The 24,313-nt window shown below is 54.6% G+C and overlaps 3 protein-coding genes across 3 annotated transcripts; 1 reads left to right on the forward strand and 2 right to left on the reverse strand.

Moving 5' to 3' along the window:
* Window positions 1–3,764: 3,764 nt before the first annotated feature.
* GCG54_00011313 (uncharacterized protein) lies at window positions 3,765–6,083 on the reverse strand (the record flags this gene model as incomplete). The annotated part of the gene is made up of 4 exons (XM_045411218.1): window positions 3,765–4,610; window positions 4,668–5,542; window positions 5,594–5,879; window positions 5,988–6,083. 4 exons carry the CDS (start codon window positions 6,081–6,083, stop codon window positions 3,765–3,767), a joined length of 2,103 nt encoding a protein of 700 aa, XP_045268276.1.
* A 13,490-nt stretch (window positions 6,084–19,573) lies between these two features.
* GCG54_00011314 (Leukotriene A-4 hydrolase-like) lies at window positions 19,574–21,659 on the forward strand (the record flags this gene model as incomplete). The annotated part of the gene is made up of 4 exons (XM_045411219.1): window positions 19,574–20,619; window positions 20,670–20,776; window positions 20,831–21,225; window positions 21,276–21,659. The coding sequence occupies 4 exons, from the start codon at window positions 19,574–19,576 to the stop codon at window positions 21,657–21,659; spliced, it is 1,932 nt and encodes a 643-aa protein (XP_045268277.1).
* A 140-nt stretch (window positions 21,660–21,799) lies between these two features.
* Window positions 21,800–24,307, reverse strand: GCG54_00011315 (uncharacterized protein; the record flags this gene model as incomplete). Its single annotated transcript, XM_045411220.1, is given in 3 exon segments — window positions 21,800–23,141; window positions 23,162–23,615; window positions 23,632–24,307. 3 exon segments carry the CDS (start codon window positions 24,305–24,307, stop codon window positions 21,800–21,802), a joined length of 2,472 nt encoding a protein of 823 aa, XP_045268278.1.
* Window positions 24,308–24,313: the final 6 nt, after the last annotated feature.

Consider the following 24,313-nt stretch of genomic DNA (forward strand, 5'->3'; position numbering starts at 1 on the left):
TCGGCACACTGCTAAGACAGTCTGCATAACTTGGCATAAGTCGACATTGTCAGGATTGGCTGTACGAAGTCATTCCCAAGTTAGGCAGGCCGCTGAGACTTGCCCTTGAGCGGAGGCGCCTCGTTTTTTATCTGTGACAACCACAACACGCCCTCTCGTGGGGCAAATGCCCTTCCCCCGGGTCTCAGAACAAAGCTCCGAAGATAACCTTCTCGACAAGTCTTTTTCTTCAAAGCGCGCCCCTCCGATACGATGCCTGCACTTGCAGATTCAGCGACAGTTCCCCGGTGTCCCGCGAAGGAGCTCCTGTTCAGCCAGCCACCAAGGACCACCCCGGCCGGCCCCCAAAACGCAAGGATCTGCAAGGACTAACACGTTGGTACCATCAGACGCTCCAGTCTTTGGTACCCTCAACCTCTGCGAATGCCCTCCTTCGTCTTCTCCTCCACCGGTCTGCAACAAAATATATCTACGCGAATGCACGCAAGAAAAGCCCCTTCCCCACTACCCTTCTACAAGGTCTTCTAGAACACCCCTCCATCCTCGTGTCGTGGCTCGCCTCCGTCTCAGACAGAGAGCCCCTTCCGAGTCTTGACCACCACCACGGATGGAACGCTGAGGAGGCGATGGGAACTCGGCCTCTGCAAACTCCTGCTCGCTTGAACCTCTGAGAAATCCTCGGGTCCGACGTCCGGGGCTCATACACACACCCTAAACACCATCAACAGTCCCGTTCACGAGGAACAGCCCCCCGTGTTCCAGAACAAGCTTGTCGACAGCGTGCCCCACAACGACAAGAAATCCGTCCCTTCAGGCCCCCGAATGCCACGGATTTCTGGATCCGCCTCGGCCGCAACAGGCCCCCATCACGCCTGCCACTCTGCGCGGGTGGCGGAACCCCCGTCACCTTTTCTCAAACAAGCTCTCAGCTAAGGTAACGGGGGGCCGGGCGGGCTTGGAGTCTTGACAGCTGCTTAAACAATAGCCGTCTGCCCAAAACTCCCCGAACTGTGTGTCTCCTCCCCAGCGGCGCCTTTCGTCAGAACGTGCGCGTCTGCGGCCCCAAGATCCACCGCTGAACCAGAAACGAAGCGAGGCTCACGATGCAAACCACCAAAAAAATGCCCAGCACTAGTGTTTCGCTGCTCTGTACCTGTGCCGTGCGCCCAGATCCAGCTCGTCTCTCAGGCAGTCAACCCCGGCGAGATGGCCCTCCTCCTGGCCAAACAAAACCGGTGATCGCCGTTCTGAACCCTTGCCGATAAGATGCAAGTAAGCTCAAGGGCCCTTCACAATCACACGACAGGGGTCCCGAGTTTCTCAAACACTCAACGTCCGGTTGACCCGTGCCGGATCCGGACGCGACGCCGCTCCATCTCACCCACGTTTTTTTTTCCTTTTCTTTTCTTCTCCTGGTCTCTGTCATCCCGTCTCCCACAAAGGCAAAGGGAGAAAAAGAAAAATCCCGGGCCAGTGACTTGCTCCCCCGGTTCCGTCCGCCGTCCTGCATGTCGGAAGGGCACGTCGCAAGAACGCATTAGCTCGAACCGGCACCGTGCCATATTGAAGATGACGTCCGCCGTGCCGTCATAACCCGCCATCACTAACACACAAATCTGCCAGACCAGTCCATTAGGAATTAGTGCGCAGTATCCAGCGAAAATACCCCATCGAAAGCGACTGACATTGAGTGGCAGGAACCACACCCGGCACCACCAAACCCAAAACCTGAGGTAATATAGATTGAAGCTTACGATTATGATTACCAGTGCACCTTAAGTCGCCCGCTCGCCACAACTCAGCGAAGGGGGTGGTGCCATCCCGTCCAATCTTAACAGAGCCTTAAGTTAACCAAGGAACACGTAAACCTTCACTGTCGCGTGCAATACCCGCTGCCCGCATCCGATGGACAGAGAGGTGTGGTTCTCTGTCGCCTCGAACTATGAACGGAGTGGCGGCCTTCCCGCCGTTCGAGCCTTCTAGCGGCGTTCTCGACTCGTGGCGGCGTGGTAGCAGGTTCAGTCTGGGCAAGTCTATCTGTGGCGTCAACGGTAGCACTGGATTCCGCCGATCGCCGCTATTTGCAACTGTACGGGTTATCTCGCATACTTGGCACGATTTCAACTAGATTTTTTTGCTTGCAACCTCGCAGATCTCAATGGCTGGCCAGCACGCAAGCAAAACCAGGCCGTAGAACACCACAAGTCTTGGCGGCGACCAACGACGCTACTAAACAAAGACTCCAAAACGTTTCTATCAAAAGTAGCGCCTCAAACAACAACGGCCACTTCCTAGTGCAAGGGAACTAAAGGAGCCGCAGATCAGTGACGCACGCCGTCGCCGTCGCCGTCGCCGTCGCCGCCGCCGTCGACCGTTGGGGCCCGTTGCATACCCATAGTCGCCACAAACCCGGGCGGGGAAAACTCCAAGAAACGTCCCGTGTTTTCAGAGAAAACCCGGCCAGGCGGCCGCGGCAGCCCGACCACTCGGATCAGCCGCCAGTCGGGGACTTGACTGCGTCAACCCATGAGATCATCAAGCAGGTCCAGGATCCCGCATCAGACAGGCCGAAAACGTTTCCGAAGCGTGGTCTGGTCTCTCCCTCTTGCCATGAACCGAGTCGGACTATTAACAAGGTGTATCGTGTAGGATCGACATCGAGGATGTGTGCCGCCCCTCATCTTCTCTGACACTTGCTGACTGTGCTTTTTGCTGCTGGACTGGTTGGAGCCTCTACACCAAAAAAGGAAAATCGAGAACATTGCCTCTCCTGCCCGCCAGCGACTGGTCTGACCGGCTCCCAATTCTATTGAACATCCGGACCACACAAAGCGCGTCACTCGTGCGTAATTGCCCAAACTCTGTGTGCGCGGCGGCTACTTGTCCGCCCCTCCCTCCCCCGATTACGTTCTAGCTTTCGCAGGGCTTTGTGGAAATCGTGCGGCCTGCTACGTAGCTGAGTATTGTGGCATGCAAGTCATTGTAGTTGGCTTTTTTTCCCCATGCGAGTGGCATGTTTGCTTTTTCCGCCTCAAGCTTTGCTTTTCGTGTGGATCTAAATTCGTCAGTCGTCCACGGGTGCCATTGAATTAACGTTATTTTGGAATGAAGAAAACATCCCGGCTACCGGGATACTCGTGGCCAACTAGTGCGGCGGACAATTAGTAGTTTGCATGTCTTCACAATAATGATGGCTCAGGATGTTTGTGCTCAAATTCTTTTGATTGCCTCAATTCCCTAACGGAAGAGTGCTGGTTGTTTTTGATAATACATTGCAGCCGTTGACTTTTCTTTTGCAAGGCTGAGTATAGAAGGTAGACCTATGGTATTGTAACAAGAAAGGAAAGGGGAGGCGCCATGACCGCGTTCGCTCGCACCGGAGCCGGGACAGGTCCTGTTTTTCCAGAGTTCAAATAACGCCCCCAGCACCATGACCATGGATGATGAATAGGTAGGTTGTTGAAAATACGACAATGAGACGAAAGGAAGGTGGTGTGGATAGTAGATTGTTTTATGAAACAAGTATATGTGAAGAAGAAGGGAGCGTCGCGGACGGGTATCAAAGTTTGGTTTGTAGCAATCAAAGTCGCTTCTCGGAAAGGAAGGTAAGAGGGTCAGCCGTGAAGTCGTTTGAGACGTAGGGAGCGTAAGCGTCAAAGGGACCGCAGTTTCAAAAACGCCAAAACAAAATGAAATGGGATTGGGGTGAAAGAGTTGTAAGAGAAACAAGATGGAATAGAATTGGAGCTGTTGTGGTTGGCTCCTTAGCCTCGGAAGACGGCGCTGGTGAGAAGGATTGGCTCTTCGTCGACCGGGTCATCCTTGGGAGTGGGCGATGGTGCGTGTGTAGATGGGACGGGACTCTTGGCACTCGAGGCAGACGATCCACTGAGGGCCTCATGACTGCGAGCTCGGTGAATCTCCTTGACCTCGTCATCGGAAAGATTTCCCGAAGCTGCAGGCTCGGGTTGGACTGCCGCGGCACTCATCTTTGTGATTTCGTTCTCGACGTCGGCCAGCAGAGCGTAGACGTCGCTGTCGGCGTAGATGCGGATGCTCTCGCAGTCAGCACGGCGCTGGCTGAAGGTCGAAGCGTGCTTAGCAACGGCGGCGGCGGCGGAAGACTCCTCGATGATGGGCTGCTCCACGATGGTGCTGGGTACCTGGGCAACGACGCGTTGAGGTGAAGGAGAGCTACTGGTGTGGGAGGAGAAGGCCGTCTTGGTGGGGCTTCGGGGAGGGGTGGAGATGTTCCCAACACCCACTTGTGGAGTCGTCCGGACGCCCATGGCAAGCTGCAATGACTCGCTCGCGGCCGCTGTCGCGGGAGTAGGGAGGGTAGCTGCGGCAGCAACGTGTTCCAGAAGCTTTTGGCGTACCCGTGTGCGACGGTTCTCGGCCTGCTCCAGCTTGTTGACCCAGTCGTCAATCGACGTGTCAAGCTCAGCAAGTGCTTCTTCCTGCTTGAGCATCGAGTCGGTGCTGAACTTGGCCATCCGGGGTGAGCGGAGATACTGGCAAATGCGTGAGTGCAGGTTGCGACGGCCTGCACGGAGTGAGTTGTAAGTACGGCGGAGGTACTCAGTTCGCTCGTCGAGCTGACGAAGTTCCTGCTGCAAATTAGCGAATGGAACAGCTTGGTTAGTCACTAGCAGCGTTGCACATACCCTTGAGAGCAACTCCACGTCCTCCTTCCTCAGAATCTCAAATCTGGATGCCTGGCCAAATGCTTGCCTCTGAAGAGCCGCGAGCTCTTCCTGGTCCATGTGCTTAGGCGCATCGCTCGCCTTCCACCCAGTTGGAAGCTCCTCGAAAGCCTTGCGCTCGGCGCTCTTGTTGCGAGTTGACGCGCTGCGCTTAAGAAGAGGGCCGTTGTTGTTGCGCACATCACTGCGCTTTCTCGGCCTTCCTCGGTCCATGATGCTACCTGACTCGGACTGTCCTCTCCTGTGTCCGTGAACGTAAGGTCTCGCAGGAGCAGCTTCAGCTTCAGGTGAAGCAGTTTCCCTAGGCAGGCTTGGGGTCGTCGCTCTCGGTGTGATGTTCTCCCACGGCTTGGGTGATGATCGGTGGTGCTCCATGATGGGAGCTGACACGGGAGTTGTGGCGGATTGGAAACTAGGGCATGCAGACAGAGGAGTTGTGAGAGCAGTTGAAGCGGTCAAGGGCGTGAAGGGAGTGCGGCTTTGCGATCGAGGAGAGTCATCGGCGCGGGAAGAAAGCTGGCCGCAGTCGTTGCCACTGCTGCCGGAGCGCATGCGGTTGTGGGAAATTTGCCTGGCCAGACGAGGCACGTTGCCAATGTGAGTGGGAATGACAAGGGGCGCGAGTTGCTTCGGCGAGATGGGCTGTCGAGGAGTCTGGTTTTCTGAAGCAGATCGTTGATGGCGGTCGGGCGAGCGCGCAGGGGTCGTGCTGCCGTTGCTTTCGACGTCGTATGTGGTTACGGATGAGGTAGAGCCCGTTGATCTGTGTTGCTTAACATGGTGTCCCGGAGCACTAATAGACCTCTCGTGAAGGGGCGGTCTTCCAGGAATCGTGGCTAGCAAGGTATTAGCAACATGTATAAGATCAAGTAAAGTTAGATGCTTACGTGAATCCATTGGGACTTCTTGCACTGTCGTCATGGGGCCCAACTCGGGAATGCTGACTTTCCGCCGCCTGATCAGGTTGTGCTCCTTGATGCGTAGACGCAGCGAGCCGCTGCTGCTGCAGGGCTTTTCTGTCTTTTCGGGCTGTCCCATGGCCAGGGCGAAAGCTTGCTCTGGGTCGAGGCTCTTTGGTGGCGGCCGTGTTGGGCGGTCCTTTGGGAAGAGTTGGTACTTCCGAGTCTCTGGATGATGCATCCTCCAGACGAAAGGCTTGTGTTCTGTAGGTGTCTGTGTCTGTGGTTGAGCAAGCGAGGTGGTTAGCTGAAAGGTAAAGCAAATGTAGAGAATGTGTAATTGTTATAGGTGGGTGACGAAGGCAAAGAGTGGTGGCCATACCGGTTCGTTGGGAGGGAGTGGGGAGGGTGGCTTCGCTATATACGAAGAGCTCGTAGAGTCGTCGACATCGAGCATACAGCTTGCAATGTGAGCCATTGGGAGGAGGAGGAGGGATTAGGATAGGATGCGGCTGCAGGGTTCGGGAGCGTGAGAGATAGATGAGAAGATGGTACAGGTCAGGAGGAGATCTGGTACAGCTATAGCCAAGGACAGGCAAGCTATAGGTCCGGTCCCACGCTATCGTAAAACGGTGGCACGCTGACTGATGAAGAAGTCGAGCAGTGAGGCTATATATGTCTATGCAGTGGAGGAGGACCAGACTGGAGAAAAGACTGGAGAAGAAGGAAAAAGCTCGTCTTGCTGTCGACATGGGCCCCCTTCGGTTGCTTCGATATACCTTACAGGCCTGTCCGTTTTTTTTCTGACAGGGAGCCTTGACTGTCCCACGACCGGGAGGCCATGGGCCCTGGGCCCTGGGCCCTGGGCAAGCACGCAGCATGGGAAGGGGAGATGGGACATGGGAGGGGGATGTGACCAGGGGGTGTGGGGGACGGCACGAGTTGGGGCGAACGGGGGAGAGAAACAAGAGGAGTGACGAGCTTGTGTTTGGATAAGCTAAGGTACTCTTTCTGGTTTAGTTTCCAGGTGAAAAGACAGGACGGGAAAGGATGAGATAGCGTGTGAGAGTGCATATAACGGGCAGACGGGGAAGAAGTCCCTTGCGAAGTAGAGACAGCAGCAGCAGCAGCGAGTGCGACTATCTGGTTGAGAACCTCAGAAAGATATCACTTGGGTGCGGTACAGTGTCTGTGATGGCAGAAGCTAAGGCGGGCTTGACTTGAAGTCTGCACGGCGGTTGCAGCAGCGTCTTAGTGTAGCATAGGAGCTACTGCAGGACCAGGGGTCATGACAACGACAATGACATGCCCTTGAGGCTTGTGGAGGAGGAACCGGGGATGTTCTCGCTCTTGGTCCGAGTTACAGAAGATACCTTAGTTGGTAGAGGGAGGGCAAAAGCACGAGGCACGGCTTCCAAGATGCTTCCTTTGGGCTTCTGGCGGGCCAGGCAGAGCGAAATTGCTTGCCAGCACTCGGCCAAGCTGGGCGAAACACGAGGAAGGCGGCGTCCGACTGCCGGAGGAAGCATCAAAATCAGGAATAGAGCAGGCAGGGTGGAGGACCAGAAGAGGACAAGGGCCACGCGTGGATGAGAGGAAGAGGCAGAAGAAGTGGGTGTGCGAGTTGAACTCGAGACTGCGGCGGACACACTACACGCTAGCCAAAAGCCTAAAAGAGAGAGAGCGACAGGCACAGAGACTGAACTGAGACGGAGAAAGAGAGAGAGTGTGTGGGTGGTTGTGTGTGTGTGGCTATTGAGTGATGGCAGAGGTGCGGATAAGGTAATGCAATTGAGGCAAGATGTGCAAGTGTGCATGCATATTCTGCATCTCATGGTGCATGTGCGACAGCGACTCGGGGTGCGGATGCATGGGAAGGAGGCAGTGGGCGCCCAAGTTGAAACGGCTCGAGCACAAATTAGCCAGGCCCGGACACTGGAGCCACAGAGGAAAGGACCCTAAAATCCAGCGACCCCACTTTTGTACACAAGTAGGTATCCACCTACCTATTCCTCGGACCGGGGGTTCCACTTTACTTGGCTGGGTGCACCCACCATCACCACCACCACACCTCACTCAGTGACCACACTCAGCGACCACCTCGATTGTTTTAGCAGTCGGCAACGCTCTGAAGGGCCCTGGACACTGTCCTGGACTCCTCTGCTGCGCACCACATGGCAAACCCGTCCCCCCTCCCAGTGCCCGCCCCTCATCATTCTCCGAGCAACCGATGGCCGTGATGCTGGTCCATATCGCCTTCCTGATAACCTTTTTGCGTGCAGGGCGGGTGGTAAGTGAAGGGTCTCTGCTACATCAACAGCTGCAACTAGAACACACTGCGCCCGACAGAGTCAGGTTGGGTAGCCACTGCGGTGGGTTGAAGCCACTCGTTCGTTACTCGTTACTTGCCACACAAGGCAATTCTCTCGCAGAATGCAACCCGCTGCTTCCACGAATAAACCTGAGAACAAGACTTGAGGAGCAGCCGAGTTACACACTCCAACTCAGTCCGAGTCTCGACTTGCGTCTCTTCCTCTCCCAGGTAGGTCGTCTCTTGCGCGCGCTGAACAATTACCGGAACAAGAGACACACAGACACCATCACTGCCTCCTGAGGGGGCGTTGCCATGTCCTCTTGCCTTCTGTCATGCGCACTAGTTCCCACAAGGTAGTGTCTTGTCATTTACTTCCCGTCTCTTGAAGACTGAAGTTGCAGCAGCATCAGACGTTAGGGTAAGGGGACGGAACTGATTAGTCCACGTTGGGCTTAGAAGCCACAGGGGAAACGCTGCAGGTGCACGCACTTACACCCGCAGAGTCCAACCAGGTCACGTCAGGTCGGCCACTTACACTGACTGAGGTTGGCTGGTGAAGGGTGTCCTCCTCCTCCTCACTTGAGGTGCCTCAAGTTGACTGAACTGGCTGGACCGCTCTGTTCGTCCAGCTGAACGGTAGCAGTTTCCAACTCCAGATAGTGCGACTCGACTCGTTCTTGCCTCTTCCTCTCAACTAGGGAGATGCCTCTGACTTGCCCCTCCTTCTCCTCGACCTCGCCTTGGACAACCCGCGGTACCAACTTCAACACGAGAAGCAAGAAACACACTAAGCAACGACTCACGGCCTTGCGCCTTGCCTTGCCCGTTTCCATCCCGGAGCTGGCCTCAATGCACTAGTATTCAGCCCTCCTGACTCCGATGCCTGGCTCTCTCCACTCGCCATGTGGGTGACCAGCCGATCATCACCATCACGAGCCGTCGCTCCAGCAGCATTCGCTTGTCTCGAAACCCACCTCCACCCACCCAACCCTCTCACCCGCCGGTCGAACCGGCCGAGTCGCTCGTCTTCGACCTCTGAAGCCTCGACCTGCCCGTCACCACCCGACTTCAAAGACACAGACCGAATCCAAAACGACCTACTGTATCTGCGTCGATTCTGGTACAACGGTGTGTAGCTTCATTTGGTCTTCACCTCAGGTGGAGGAGCACACTTCATGCAACCCACGACAGACGATTAGACCTCACCTAAAGGAATGCAACCTCGTCGGGCTGTGTTCCCTCTTGCCAGTGGACATCTGTAGTTGCCGATTCATTCCTGCCCACCTTGACAGCCCTCTATCCCAACTTTTAACACACGGACGCTTACTATGCGTCTACGACGTGGGTTGTGAGGTTGTGATGGACCTATCGGAGGGCACCGTTGCGAACGAGCTAGCCAGCTTCATCCGTCACCTTATCACAGCCACTGTCTCTTCTCTGCACGTCTCTCAGCTTGCAGCAGACCGACAAAGTCCCGATGACCGGCCGTCACTTCCTTCCGTTGGCCCCGCAAGCCGAGAGACGCCATCGTCTCACACGATTCTTTTGAAGCGTCAACTAAACATGGCCTCTGCGGAGTAATCCAATTGCTTCTACAGTCTTTACAAACACTGAGACATTCTATTATCGTGGCCATCCCCAGTACCGCTCGGTCAATGTCGTGCTGCATATGGTACACGGCCCGGGCGTTTCGTCAACCCGGATGTCTCTTGTCTTCGATGAGGTATCACAAAATCCACGGACTCCCAACGTGTGGGGCAAACACAGCCTGAAGTTGAATCGAACTTCACTCCTCGCCTGTCACACCTTTCAACGCGCACGATCCTGGCAAAGATCATTGTCCAGCCATTGGCTAAAGCACTGCAATTATTGATGATACAACGGTCTGGTTATGTTGTACTCTCAGCATTGGCCTTTTCCGTACCGCGTACATGAGTCGCATGCGAAGAACGAGCGACCGATAGCATGGAGCAAGAAGGCGTCAAATAGAGAGCTTGCATCGCAATTCTCGCCCTGTAGGTTATGGATCTTTTGTCTTCAACCACCTCCGCGCTCAAACTCTCTGCGGCAAAGGAAGATGCTTCCGCGCGTTTGCGAAGGGAACGATGACTTAGCGCTGTCACCCGGAGAATTTGCGGTATTGGTCCAACTATCAAGGCTCGCACGGGCGTCCATGACGAAGTTGTCGCATGACTCTGCATGAATAATGTGACCGACAGACGAGTCGGATTGGGCGAGAACCAAACAAGCATATCGGGAGAACGGCAGCTCTCCGACGTAATGAAATGATGCCGTCCAGGCATCAACCTGAGATATCTACGCCATCGATGGCGGATTCTCATCACCCTACTGATCAAGACCATCCTGGGACGGCTATGCCGCCGTCATAACGCAGCAACAAATAACATCATGTACGGGATGGCGTTGGCTAACACAAAGCTTGTCTGTTCTTTCGCCGGCTCAGGAGCTACGAGTCAAAACCAACTAAGCCTCGGTCCCGATTGCACTAACAAAATCTCTGAGTTTGGGCGTTGTGCTTTGACGCAGACACCGAATCTTAACATCCGCCCGTCGACTTATCTCAGCGCGCTTCGCATAGAGTTCAGACTAGGAAAGACCTAGAGAACACCCGCTCCCTGCCAAATGGTCTCATGTCCTTCTAGATTCAGTCCGTCTGCTTCGATTCTTGGACGTTTGACTTCTGTCAGTTGCAGGTGGCTGCATATTGGCATGCCACCGTCTCTTCGACAGACGCAGAGCATTTCATGGTCCTTTCAGAGTCCTAGCTTTACTTGCCATGTGTTGCACCGTGGCCTACATATGATCAGGCTCAGCCATCCCAATGTCGGCTCTCGCATTCACGCCCAGTTCGCTCATGGCGACAGACTGTTTCACCTTGAAGATCTTCCCGCTTCGCCCATTCGGAACGTCCGCCGAGTTTTTACTGCCAAGCTTTTTCTCGGCCCAGCACTAATTGCATAGTGAACTAACGAGCGGATCAGCAGAACCGTTCCCGTCCCCACGCTCTTGACGTTGACAGTATCACCAAAGCCACACAGAGAAACAACGGCGCGGGCTATGTCGTTTAATCTCGCCAGGATGCTCCTGGTCCATCGTTCATCATTCAAAGTTCGATGGTGATTACGCACCTCTCTGTTCGAGAGTCAAACATGGCTCGAATGGCCGAGTCGACCGGCTGCGGAGCGTCAGTGCGTGACTTGGCCGCTCCGCCAGAATCCACGCGGGAGGGGATAAAGGGCCCGAGCATTCAGAAGTGTTCGTCCGAGTCTCCACTAACTGCGGTTGGCAACTTCGGTTCCGGTCATTTGTCGACATGGGTTGTTCTCGTCTATCACACCGCTGATGTCAAGCCGTTTTCTCATTGAATCAATATACCGGTCATGGGCAACTATTCTATCGGTTTTCTGCTATTGCGGGCGGGAGTTGGCCATTTCCAACAGAGGGCAAGGGTGCCCCCATGTCCTTACCAGCCGTCACCAACCTTGTCCTTAAGATCATCGTCGTACCAGACTTCCACTTTGGTGTGGTGTCCCCAACACCAATCTCTGTCGTGCGGAGAGTGATGGGCCTTTGGGAAGCACAAAGAGTCAAGTGTGGTCGAACTTGACTCGAGACTGTGCAGCCGCAACCCTTTTCAGGAACCACGTGCTATCCACCGACGGCACTGTGATACTGGCAGGCAATCTAATCGATCGACTTGTTGGCCTAAAATGAGGATGTGCAGTTTTAGTCGTGGGACAAGAATCACGAACTTTAGACTTATCTTCAGCACGCCATTTTGGTCTCAAAGCTTGGATCTCGGAGCGCTCAAGCATACGGGCACTTGCTATGAATAGGCCAACCGCTACAAAAATTCGTCCCGGAGCCGCCGATCCAGAACCGACTACTTGTCTCAACCATATGAAATCTTTATTCGACCAATGAAGCAACGCTTCAAGTTGATCTTCCCAAGCAGACGAGAAACTTTGCGTCGGAGCCTTTCATCAAGTCATCGCGGGACCCCCCACTAAACGTTTCGTCCCAACTCTTCAGAACTCCACCCGGCAGCAGAAGCAATCTTGCATTGGTCCTATGGGAGAAATATCCCGTAATGCAGATTGCATTACAGAGTACATCTCGCGTGTATTATCCGCGGCTTCCTTTCAAGACGAGAAGTGATATCTCCTATTACCTGGGAGAAGAGCTTCGCCATTCTCCAAACAGAGCCAGCACCGAGGAGGAGCTCTATCCAGTTCTCCCCGACACCCTTGCGCGTGCAGCGAGAACGTCTGGAATAGGTTGCCGTCTCCGCTCCTAGTCACTCCCCTATTCCCAGCGGGAGCAGGGAGTCCCCTGTCCCTCGTGTCTCCAGCGAAGCTCCCCCTGTGTGCCCTGCTAGCAAACCGTCTTGGGACTGGCTACTTGGAGCTTAGAGCTCCAGATGTTAATTAACGCAGGGGTTTCTTGTCACTCTCCGAACGGTGACAGAGCAATATGTGAGTTTGGTGGGCTTTGCTATGGAAAACTAGGATCGTGGGTTCTGAATGATGTCAATAACGCGCCGTGATATCAGATGGGGCAAACATCCGTCGAATTGAGTGCTCTGAGGCCGACTAACGAAATCATGTTCAATACTTCATCGGAGACGACCTCAAAGCCGTCAAGCACCTGGTCTGGTCCATTTCCAGTCCTCGGTTCGTCACAACACGAATGTCTTTGCCTACCGGTAGGACCAAAGCCCCCAGAGGGGTTGATCAGTGTGCGCGGACGCATCCGCGTTGCGATCGGCCGGCTACAACCTGGTCGACGGCCGTGCTGGTGCGGTTGCGCTGCCACCACACCGTCGCACGCACACTGACTGTGGCGGCCTCTGGTTGCGCCCCCCGCTCTTGGAGACCGCCTCTGCAACGACGTCGCATTCTTCACATCGCTTACGCGCAAACGAGTCGCGAACAATCATAGAAACATGATGAACTGTGGATATGGCTCCCATCGGTTAGGGGGCCACGCACAAGTCATGGGAACGAGCACCACAGCGACAAGACCAAAAAAATGGATAGAACGGCAGCAATCCGAAGCCGCGTTGCACTTCAAGGCGACTCAAGTGTTGCATCGCAATCGGATTCCTCTCGTCTGCGAATCAAACGCCTAGTATCAACACAGTTTGCTGAGGACTTTTAGAGTTACGTCAACGCTTGTCAAGGAGAACACATGGCCCGGGCCTCCAACGATCTGACAACTCCGGCAGCCGCGATAACCAGAATTAAAAAAAGATGAAGACACCGGTCGACACCAAACCCAAAAACTTTGTGGCCACCAACGGCACCGTCGATCCTCGACTTGGCTGATATGATTTCTTGGTAGCATCCAATCTTCCCCAGGCTGATAATGCTCTCTGCCTTGGTAAACTCCCGGTCAACTGCCGAGAGCTCCACGGTTTTCAGAGGCTCTGATGCCATTGGCAGAGCAAACCCCAGGTTCCTCAAAGACGCCTGAGACGTTGAATCTGGGGGCCCTGGGCACGGCCACGTTGAAGGACCATTCAATGATCTCCAGGTCGAAGCTGGAGGGCAAACATTTCCTACAACCTTGTGTGTTTCTGCTGGTCCTACTGACAATTCGGCCCCGAGCTACTTCTTCAAACGATATTTGTGAGGCATTGCTCGCTTGCTACGCCGGTTATCCGGACTACGCCGCCGCCATAACAGAAGACGACGCTTTTATTCTCGGGATATGGGGGTTTCCTGAATACGCGCGCATTGTCCGAGCGCTGACTCTCGTCAATTGTGACAGTATCAACATCATTTGGCCGTTCAGTTCGAACATTGAAGTCGCAGCACAGATAATCTAATCGACATCCGCGGCCTTTGTGCCTTACTCGGGAAGCCCCTCAACCGGGCCCCGGGTCCGCCTCGAAGAAACCCCAATTGCCGGAAACAAGCTTTCTAAACAAACTCGGTGGGGTCCAGAGCAGTAACATCTTGAGGGTTAGGGGAAGACGAGCCTTGCGTCCGAAATGACGGCGACAACGGGCTCGAGAGTCGCTGACAGGCGATAACCCCCACGTTCGCGCGATAAACCACGCAGTAAGTCAACGAAATGCTACGCTCTCGTTCGTGGCTGACAAAGTAGACAGTGAAGCAGGCGTGTTCCTTGAGAAAGGTAAAAGGTAGGGATTCGGTCTCGAGAGCAACTGTGATCGTTCAGGCATGCCTTGTCTATATTGTGTGCAGATATCGACAGGCACCAAGACAAGAGGTTGTCAGAAACCCCTGCTTAGCGCCATCGCCCTGTCGAAGAGCCAGCTCTGGTGTTCGCTGCCTTTCGTGCCTCACGTCGCTTACAACATCCTCCGAAACACGAATTTTGGCAGCTCTTGGAGATGGCGCTGGTCATTAGGGTCTTGTCCATTGGAACTATCCAGTGTAAGAAGCTAAGCTAGCCAACCGTCCCGTCTCTTGGACAATGGCTGCGTGCCACCACTGTTACCGATTGAACACCAGAAGCACGGAATCGTTCCTCACGGATGACGCAACAGACTTGTGCACGAACATTGTCCGCGTTGACAACGGCACCACGAGGTCACAAGTCTTGGTACCGGTTCGAGTCCAGACCCGTGGTTGATTGCGAGAGCCCAACGGCAATGAAAGGACGAAGAAGCGATCAACCGGTTCACCTCCGCAGCCTAAATTCAGACAGGAAATACGACACAGTCAGTCGGGTCTAGGCTACCATCGTAGATGGAACGGGTTCAGTATGAGCAATTAATTCCTCGGTATCTGATCGCGCGCTCCTTTCCTTTTCCTCCCAAGTCCAGTCGGGCTGCCGTGTGGTAGGAACCAGCAGCACTCGTGGTCCCCTTGAAGTGCGGGGTTGAAACGACACTTGGTCCACGAGACGACATGTTGATCGTCAAGGGCTGCTATTCGTCAATGGCCGGGAATATCCCACAGGAGTCCTCCTCTCCGCCCAATCCTACGAACATGTGCGGGAAAAGCTGGCTCACGAACGGTCTAGACTAGTGATGTTGCTCGGGGGAAAAAGGGCTCGAGCAACTTGCAGATTGCATGAGCCAGCTAGACCAAGACTGGGATCCGAGGGTAATCTTCCAGCGACTCAAGACGCAGCTGGACGGTGTACGTATGCAACGCTGAAGCGGCGAACTCGGATACCAAGACGGCTGAGCAATTGCGGAGCCAAGACCGAAACAGAAAATGTTCAGACGAAGCGCGGCAAGATCAAAGTCGGAGAGAAATGAGGCGTTGGTTGTTGATGGCGGTCTTGCCTGCCGAAGCTATTCATGTCAGTCTGAAGTTTTGTCTATCTCTAGACGAGAAAGCAACGTCAGCAAGCTTGTTGGAGCGTGAATTCAAGCGACGGATAGCAGGACAGCCCTTGCATGCCACTGTTACACGTTCAGGGCCAGCAAAGTGAGGGCATCCCAGCCGGTCGAAGTTCTGGGGCCTGTTGGGTGCTTGACAAGTTGACACACCACACACGAGTGGATGAGAGAAGAGGAGGGATAACGGGCATGGGCACCGTGGGGGGGGNGGGGGGGGGTAACGCAGCGTTGGTGGCCCGTGATGAACAAGGACTGATCAAGACTGGACTGCGGAGGATTCTTTTTCGTCGTATAATTTTGACTTCGGGTACCCGTCTCGGGAGCTGCACATCAGCGGGCATATGCTATGTGCCGGTTGGGAGAGATCAACAGTCAATCCCATCCGAGTTCCCAGTTTTCTCCGACAAGTCTGCCCAGAGAAAAACATGGTTTTGTGGCCCATCCCTTTCAATCTACGACAGACGAGACTTCTTGACAGACGTCAACGGTTCACGTCAAAACGTCAATAAAAGACGGCTGTTAATGGGAACTGCTGCGCTGCAGGCAGATTAGAGCGCGTCACAGTCGCAAGAGCGTCGGAGTGGTGGAGAATGGCAGAGATGGAGGAGGGGTTTTGGGGGCCGGAAGGGCAGCACGCAGCACCGGGTGCTCGTCTACGTTAATTACAGTGTCGTTAAGGTTTTGCCCGACGGTTGCCAAGCCTGTCATGTCAAAATCTCGTGGGCGGCGCCCCCAATCCCCAAATCATCAAAGCGCGCAGATAGCCTCGATATCGGCCTTTTCCCGCGGTCCCCTAGTCTACCAGAACTCTGCATTCTACGGCTCGCGATATGCAGTTTGTAGGCCTGAGAGGAAGAAAGGCACACACATACGCCCGAACTCGGGCCTCCGCTAGGCATTGAGTTGAGTTAGCTGCTGTCATCCAGAGGCTGGACGAATCCTTCGGCTGTGGGCATTGACGGGATCGCTCAATGTCAGACTCGATCCCCGCAGAAACCACAGGTCCTATCGTTGGGAAAACGTTTGACAGTTCATGCCCGCTGGCGGTCGGTCAATCGGCACGCAGGTGGCTGGGTTCAGGGACAGAGGACATACGGCGAGTCCCTCTCGTCTCCTCTCCCGTCCTATCCTGCTCGTCTCCCCTCCCCTCACGGTCCTCATCACCCTTCCTTGGCTGACTCGGCCGACTATCCCCGGCGCAAAGGCCGGTGCGAATTCTCAACCCAGTCCCTCCTTTGCCTGAGATCCGGCTAAGCTTGAATTGTTAGCGTGCCTCCAGCCCGGGAAGCACCACGCAGCTAATATCCGTCAGCCAACCACGTCCAGCTGAGTGCACGCCGCACCATGTTCTGCGACTAGGCTCGGAGGGGCAGCGACTGGCCGCGATGTCTCTCCTTATGGTCTTGGCTCCCGAGCGCGGGTGCTCTCCGGGACGCTGTGTCTAGGGCAAGGTTCTCTTTTTTTTTTCCCCTTTCACCTTCATCATAATTCTCCTATGTGGGCAGCAATCACAACGCACCTGCAGTGGTGCGAAACCACGATCCGTCCAGCGTGGTGGCATGGCACTGCGATCATGCATCCAGCATCCAGCACCCAGCACCCAGCGCCCCCCAAGGCGCGCCCATACTCGAATTGTGCCCATCCTCCGTGGCTTCAAATCTCGCCGCGGCAGCTTCCTGATGCTGCTGGAGAGGGCATCGCTGCCAATTACACACCTTCCCTCTTCAACCCCTAACGCATTGCGTTCCTGTCCAACCTCCGAGATGTGTTGGCCGCAGACCTCCCGCCGCCTCACCCTTGCCTTTATCCTCCCGTGGCTCAAAATCCGAGGTTTTCTTATTTGTCAGTGCTGACAATCCAGGGGTTTTCTTGTCTAGAACCGATGCCAAAGGCATGGGCAGGAAGGCGTATCTGCATTCTGTCTTGGTGTTCCTGGTCACCGAGAGATCCCTCCACACCCCGTTTGCCCAAACATGAGACGCACTACACGAGGCTGTTGGTCGCATCTTTCAGGCTGTTTCAAGCCGACGGGACTTTCGAGACACGACGAGCGGAACGCCATCTTGTGCACCGCCCACAAGCCACAAAACAATTATCGGCAAATATCGCCAAAAAACGAGATGGGATGTTCCCAGTGCCATAGCTCAGATCTTATCAATACGTGCGGCGAGTATGACCTCCAGCGAACGAGGTTCTGGCAACCCCTTTCCAATCTCGTCCCCCTCCATCAACACGGAAACGCAGTCATCCCTGCTGGCTGTTTGGACTCCGGTTGGTCGCAGGCTTCCAGAAGACTGTGGGTTTCCGCGACCAGGGGTGGCCCTCCCCTCCCCTTTTTGGTGTGGCACCTCTCATCGAGTGTGGGGTAAGAGGGAGGTCGGACAAGCTCAGTTGCTTCGCGAGGCCCTAGGTAAATGAATAAGAGGGGTTCGTTATTGGTGATGGATGTTGAGATTGGCAGAACTCCGCAAGCTCAAGAGTTCTCCCATTGTCGCAGCGTGCTAAGCTTTGGGGTGCGTCGGTAAAGCCTGTCGTTCTGGCGAGCATCGCCGGTATGAAGATGGAACTCTACTTTTGCTGAATGTTGACCGCTTCTCTTTTGTGGGAGAAGCGACATTGCGACGGAGAGGAAACGGGACATGATTTCCGGTAGGACTTTCAAGGCTCCCACAACGTCTAGTAACTTTTTTTTTTGCCTTTCTGTCTCGGTGCGGACTCGATGATCTCGCATACCTCGCAGAACCGTGGCAACCGTCACGTAGCGATATGGGTTCTGTCACATATCTCTCGGCTCGGGCTTGGCCGGAGGACGCCACGAACCCGCGGAGCCCTGGAAAGGTGAACCGTTGGAAGCCGTATCCACAGCTCACGCCATATGCCACGCCCACGCCGGTGTGACTGCGAGCGCCGAGCAGCAGTACCCACGGCTGCGGACGCATATGACCCTGGCTCTTTTTCTGCTGCCAGAAGAAAAAATAGCCAACGGTTCACGCAGGCGAGAACGGATCGTTGGGATGTCAGACGTCAAAAAAGGGCAGGCCGCCGAAGGATGGCTCATCCCAAAATGCGGCCGTGGGATCGTGAGCCCAGTAGGTGGGTGGCCAGCGCGGCCGGCTATTCAAAGATCGGGCCAGGGCCCGTATGCGAGGTGAAAGGAAGGGAAGGAAGGCCGAGAGGGAACGGGGGAAAAAAAAATGATCGAAAAAAAGGAGGCGGCGCGTGCTGCATCGTGACAAACCAAATCGAGCGTGGATGTCAAGCCTCTCTGGCTTGCCATCGCGCGTCTTCGGACCTGGCGCTGAGCTTGCTTGAATGTTTCCCCCGGGCTTACCCTGCAACATGGAGCGACAGCCTTCGGCCGTAGGAGCTGGCCGTTTTGTGTGCTTCGAAACCTTTTGAATACTCTGGACCAAACATACATCGAACGAACTATTCTGCCCAGGTGCTGGGGTTTCCGGCACCCAGGCCCAGGTTTGCTGGTGCCAGGGGAGGTAGGAGACTTTTCATCTGGTTTCTCACCCTTGGAGCTACGGAGATATTGTTCTGACGCCGTCGTCTTTTCTTTCCCTCTGGCGTGTGCGTTCCTGCGGCGAAGCAGAAGCGTTGTGAGGGTGTGTATGAACCAGGCCCAGGGGGGAAGGAGGAGGGAGGGACTGTAAGTCGGATGTGCCCAGCAGTGGAAACGGCTGGGACACCCACACGGAAGATTCCTACGTCACGCAGGGAGATCCCATCTCGGACAGGCAATGCTGGTTTCAGGATGTTGGCCATCCCGTGCTGCAGGTTCGACGATGGCTGAATCACACAGATACCCCGTGTTGGGCTTGTGTGAGCTTATCGAGGTGTGACTGAGTTGAGTTGCGTGTACCTGGAGCTAAGCCAAGAAACTGATAGCCGTCATCGAGACTTGACTTGCATCTCATGTTGAGGATGTGTCTGAAAGTGGGTGTGAGGAAAGTTGAATCTCGATTGCGGTGTTCACCACAGGCAGGACGAGGGGATTCCGGAAGCCCACGAGCCTTTCGTCAAGCTGCGTTGGGATGTTTGGGATGATGGTGAAGAGTGGTACTGAGCTCGCTCGCTGAAACAAACAGCCAAGGTGGAACCTGAGGCAGCAGGGGCATCTTCTTGGGAGATGCATCTGCATGTGGCGCACGCTGTGGCGTCGCTTACCCTGTCTTCTGCAGCAAGCTGTGGCTGGAGCTCGAAACTCTAGTCCCAATTTGGCAAGTCCTCCCAACGACATCACGAGAGGAGTTGGAGATATCAAAATCTGGAGCCTGTTTTGCTCCGCAGTGCCAATTCAACACACATGTGGCGATCCCTTGTCTCAAAGGCTTCGATCCCGCTCAGAACAGCCTTCACCCGCGTTGCCAACCCTGCAAGCCGCGCCGCCGCCTTTGCCACGACCGCCAAGATGGCCGCCGCCAACCGAGACCCCAACACCCTCTCCAACTACGGTGCGTGGCTCACCAAGCACACCACCGCCAACCTCACCATCGACTTCAAGGACAAGTGTCTGAAGGGCTCCGTCACCCTCGAGCTCGAGTCGCTGACCGACAAGGAGAGCAAGGAGATCGTCCTCGACTCCAGCTTCCTCTCCATCAAGGGCGTCAAGGTCAACGCCGCCACCTCCACCTATGAGCTCAAGGACCGCGTCGAGCCCTACGGCGCTCCCCTGCACGTCTTCGTGCCCCAGGGCGCGGCAAAGGGCGAGATCGTCAAGGTCGACGTCGACCTGTCGACCACCGACAAGTGCACCGCGCTGCAATGGCTCACCCCCGCCCAGACGAGCAACAAGAAGCACCCGTACATGTTCTCGCAGTGCCAGGCCATCCACGCGCGCTCGCTGTTCCCGTGCCAGGACACCCCCGACGTCAAGTCGACGTACACCTTTGTCCTGACCTCGCCGCTGCCGGTCGTTGCGTCCGGCGTGGCTGTCGAGGGCGAGCCGGAGAAGAAGGGCGACGAGACGGTGTACCGCTTCGAGCAGAAGGTGCCGATCCCGTCGTATCTGTTTGCGCTGGCGTCTGGCGATATCGCGACGGCGGATATTGGGCCGCGCAGCATCGTTGCTACCGGACCCGATGAGCTGAAGGAGTCGCAGTGGGAGCTCCAGGGCGACATGGAGAAGTTCATGGAGGTTGCGGAGAAGCTTGTCTTCCCTTACAGATGGGGCCAGTACAACGTGCTAGTACTGCCGCCTAGCTTCCCCTACGGCGGTATGGAGAACCCCATCTACACGTTCGCGACGCCGACCATCATCAGCGGTGACAAGCAAAATGTGGACGTTATTGCTCACGAGCTGAGCCATTCGTGGAGTGGAAACTTGGTCACTAGCTGCAGCTGGGAGCACTTGTAAGTGAGATGATTCACATGAGTAGGATGAGATGCTGATGAGTCGGTAGCTGGTTGAACGAGGGTTGGACGACCTACCTCGAGCGCAGAATCGGCATGGCTGTTCACGGTGATGCTGAGCGTGATTTCTCTGCCATCATCGGCTGGAAGGCTCTGGGTACGGATTCTCTATTCAGTCTCACATGAGATCTCACTCACTAACATATATCAGAGGACGCCGTCGCCCTCTTCGGCAACGACTCCGAGTTCACCAAGCTCATCATCAACCACAAGGGCATCGACCCCGATGACGCCTTCAGCACCGTCCCCTACGAGAAGGGCTTCCACTTCCTCTACTACCTCGAGCGCCTCGTTGGCCGCGACGCCTTCGACAAGTTCATCCCCCACTACTTCACCAAGTGGTCTCGCAAGTCTCTTGACTCTTTCGAGTTCAAGGACACCTTCCTCACCTTCTTCAACGACCTCGGCGATGCTGAGATCAAGGACAAGGTCGCCTCTATTGACTGGGACAAGTGGTTCTACCAGCCTGGTCTGCCCCCTAAGCCCGAGTTTGACACCTCTCTGGCGGATGTGTGCTACAAGCTTGCGGAGAACTGGAAGGACGAGGTAAGTCTGCTTTAGTCCACATCTTTAACACGATGCTAATAATTGAACAGAAGTTCACTCCCTCTCCTGAGGATGTTGCCTCCTTCTCCGGAAACCAAAAGCTCGTCCTGCTCGAGACCATTGAGAAGTTCCCGAGCCCCTTGTCCGCCGACCGTGCCCGCCTGCTCGGCAAGACTTATGACCTCGTCACCTCGCGCAACGCTGAGCTCAAGACTGCCTACTACAAGATCGCCCTGGCGGCCCAGGACTCGTCCTCTTATGCTGGTGCCGCTGAGCTTCTCGGCCATGTCGGCCGCATGAAGTTCGTCAGGCCTCTGTTCCGTTCGCTGAACAAGGTCGACCGCGATCTTGCGCTCAAGACCTTTGAGAAGAACCGTGACTTCTACCACCCCATCTGCCGTGGCATGGTTGAGAAGGACCTTGGACTCGTGTAAAAGTATTGGAACAAATTATTTGTCTTTCTCAATGGCAAACTCACGCTGTTGAAACCAATTCACGCATAATCAAGTAAAACGACTTCGGACTTTGATTCAAATCAAGATGACCGATAGCCAGTGATGTCATTTGGTAATAGTCAAATTGTCTCATGCATATACTGCCTAAGTCTGCGGACAACAGCCTCTTTCCCATTCTGTTCCGCGTAGTCAAGTGGCGTTCTCCCCATCAAGTCCGCAGCAGTCGCGATGGGTAAGTGTTTTAGCAGAATCAGAACAAAGTCCAGCAATCCATTCATAGCTGCAAAGTGAAGCGCCGTCCAGCTGTTCTCGTTTGCTGCGTTGATATCTACGCCCTTTTCAATAAGCAGTTTCACCATGTTCATGTCCTCATCCCTGACGGCGAAGCTCAGCAGGTTGGTGCGTATCTTTGTAGGATCGGCTCCATAGTCCAAGAGCAAGCGTGTGATATCTCCAATCTCCCCTTCCATGTCCATGGCCCAGTCCAATGGATATTCGCATGCAGAGCCAAAGTTAGCGTCGGTGCCATATTTCAGCAGAACTCCCACGACGTCCTTGTGGTCATTCGATATTGCAGAACGGAGTGGGCTGTCTGGCCCGAATCCATGGACATGTGTTCCCTGTTTGAGAAGACGGCGGACTTCAGACACTTTTCCGGACTTCGAGGCCTCTACAAGTAGTAGCATGTCGACAATTTCAGTCAACTCGAAGTATGCTGCGACTTCAACGCTTAGGCGATCATGAATTTGGTCCCATTCTGGCGTATTCGAGTCGTCTCCTTTAAATGCGTCCACAACTTGCATAGCGGCCTGAACAGCTTTTACGCTACTGAGGAAGGTTGTGATGGCTCGCCGCAATGGTTCTCCAATCCGCGGGTCACTCGAACTCTTTTCCTGGTCCAAAGCCTTCCGCGCGTACTTTCCCCAGGACGTTGCGGCGTGGACGTAGAACGGATGCATCACCATTCGCTCATCCCATCTAAAATCCGTCTTACAAGGCCCAGACTCAAAGACCTCCATAGACAGGTACTCACAGCAGGTTTCTGCCTGTTCTCGCGCCATACCCGGAAACCAATAATCTCGGTCCGAAGCAAGGAATGACTTTGCTGTACCGTGGAAGAAATCAAGATACCCCTCTGAATCGACGACGACGAGACCAGCACAGGAAGCGATCACCGCTTCCAGATTCAAGTTCGTAGGAGGACAGCTTTTGCTGTTTCTGAACGTGCAAAGATCCTCGAACGCCCTCTTGTCAAGCCTCAGGCTAGATTCAGAGAGAGCTATCCAGGCAATGAGAGTTGTGGCCCACTCTGATAGAGGTGACTTCTGCACACGTATCATAGCTTCAGTATACAACTTCACCAATGGCGTAGAGCGGTTTGGATCGAAAGAATCTTCGTTGTCGGTTCGTGTGCTGGCTTTTAGATGATCAAGATGAATCTTGGCAAAGAGAAACCTAGTGCTGTTAGTAGTTTTTCGTACAGATACTTGTGGAAAAACACCCACAAACCATTCGCAAAGTCCACAGTCTGTTTCAGGATCCCATCTAGGGGTGCAGAAGGTGGGTTTGCCTTCAAAGAGCCTCGTACAAATCTCGAGATATCACGATGTGTGGCGCGTATTGTCGTTGTGTGAGTATGCCAACCAAAACCAACCGAAACTGATCTGGAGGTTATTAGGAGATTGACCTTGATACCATAGTTTCGTAAGTCTGATATCGACTGTAAGAATTCCTGGTAATTTCCGAGCAATTCCGGAGCGTCTACAACGACGAAAATCCTGCTCGTTCTGCGAGCGGCACGGACGAGAAGTTCTCTTCGTGTCCCTTGGCTCAGAAGGATGTCATCCTCTTCAGCTTCAAAAATTTCTTCATTTAGAGACACAAGGTTCCCCGGAAGAGCATGGGAGAAGCTGTTTGATGATGCTTCGGTGTAAACTCATGCTGATATTACCACTGTAGGCATGTGTTTCGCAGAACAAGCCGATAACCCCAAGGATGATACCCATAGATGCCACTCTGCGAGCCTCCGCGTAAAGATCTTTAATAACGACCGAGGCTAGAACAGATTTGCCAACGGCGGGTGCGCCAAGGACAAGAAACGAGTCCTCCTCGTTATCCGTCCACATTCGGTATTTCTCTGAGTCCAAGAACCATTGGAAAGTACCTGGGTATCGCTGATTCCTATATTTCTGATAGGCTACTTCATCGTCTGTCGGTACGGTAGGCCCGTCTTGACGGACTCCATCGTCACTACTCCCGGTATCCTCCGTGGTAGCGGCGTAGTTCTGGAATCCGTCCTCAACGTGGTTTGGTGAGCCTGAGGGTTCATCATCTGAGAACCTCAGACTAACACTTCGCAAGGATAGCATGAAAGAGAGATCATCTTGGGCATCCCTCCTGTAGCTGACATGCGATGAGTCTGACTCGTCATTTCCTTGAGTTCTTGGGAAAGCGAAAGAGGCCAATCTCTCCATGTGTAATGCCATATGACTCGCCAAGTCTACATCTCCTGGAGAGGAGGATAGACAAAACGGACACTGCTCTCTTTCATCCTTAGTGTCTTCATAAGCGAATTCAGACATGTCCTGTATCTGAGCTTCTGTAAAGGTGGTGTGCGACGTAGCCATGTGATC

Source organism: Colletotrichum gloeosporioides (assembly GCF_011800055.1).
Source record: "Colletotrichum gloeosporioides strain Lc1 chromosome Unknown consensus_17, whole genome shotgun sequence".
Classification (NCBI taxonomy): Eukaryota; Fungi; Ascomycota; class Sordariomycetes; order Glomerellales; family Glomerellaceae; genus Colletotrichum; species Colletotrichum gloeosporioides.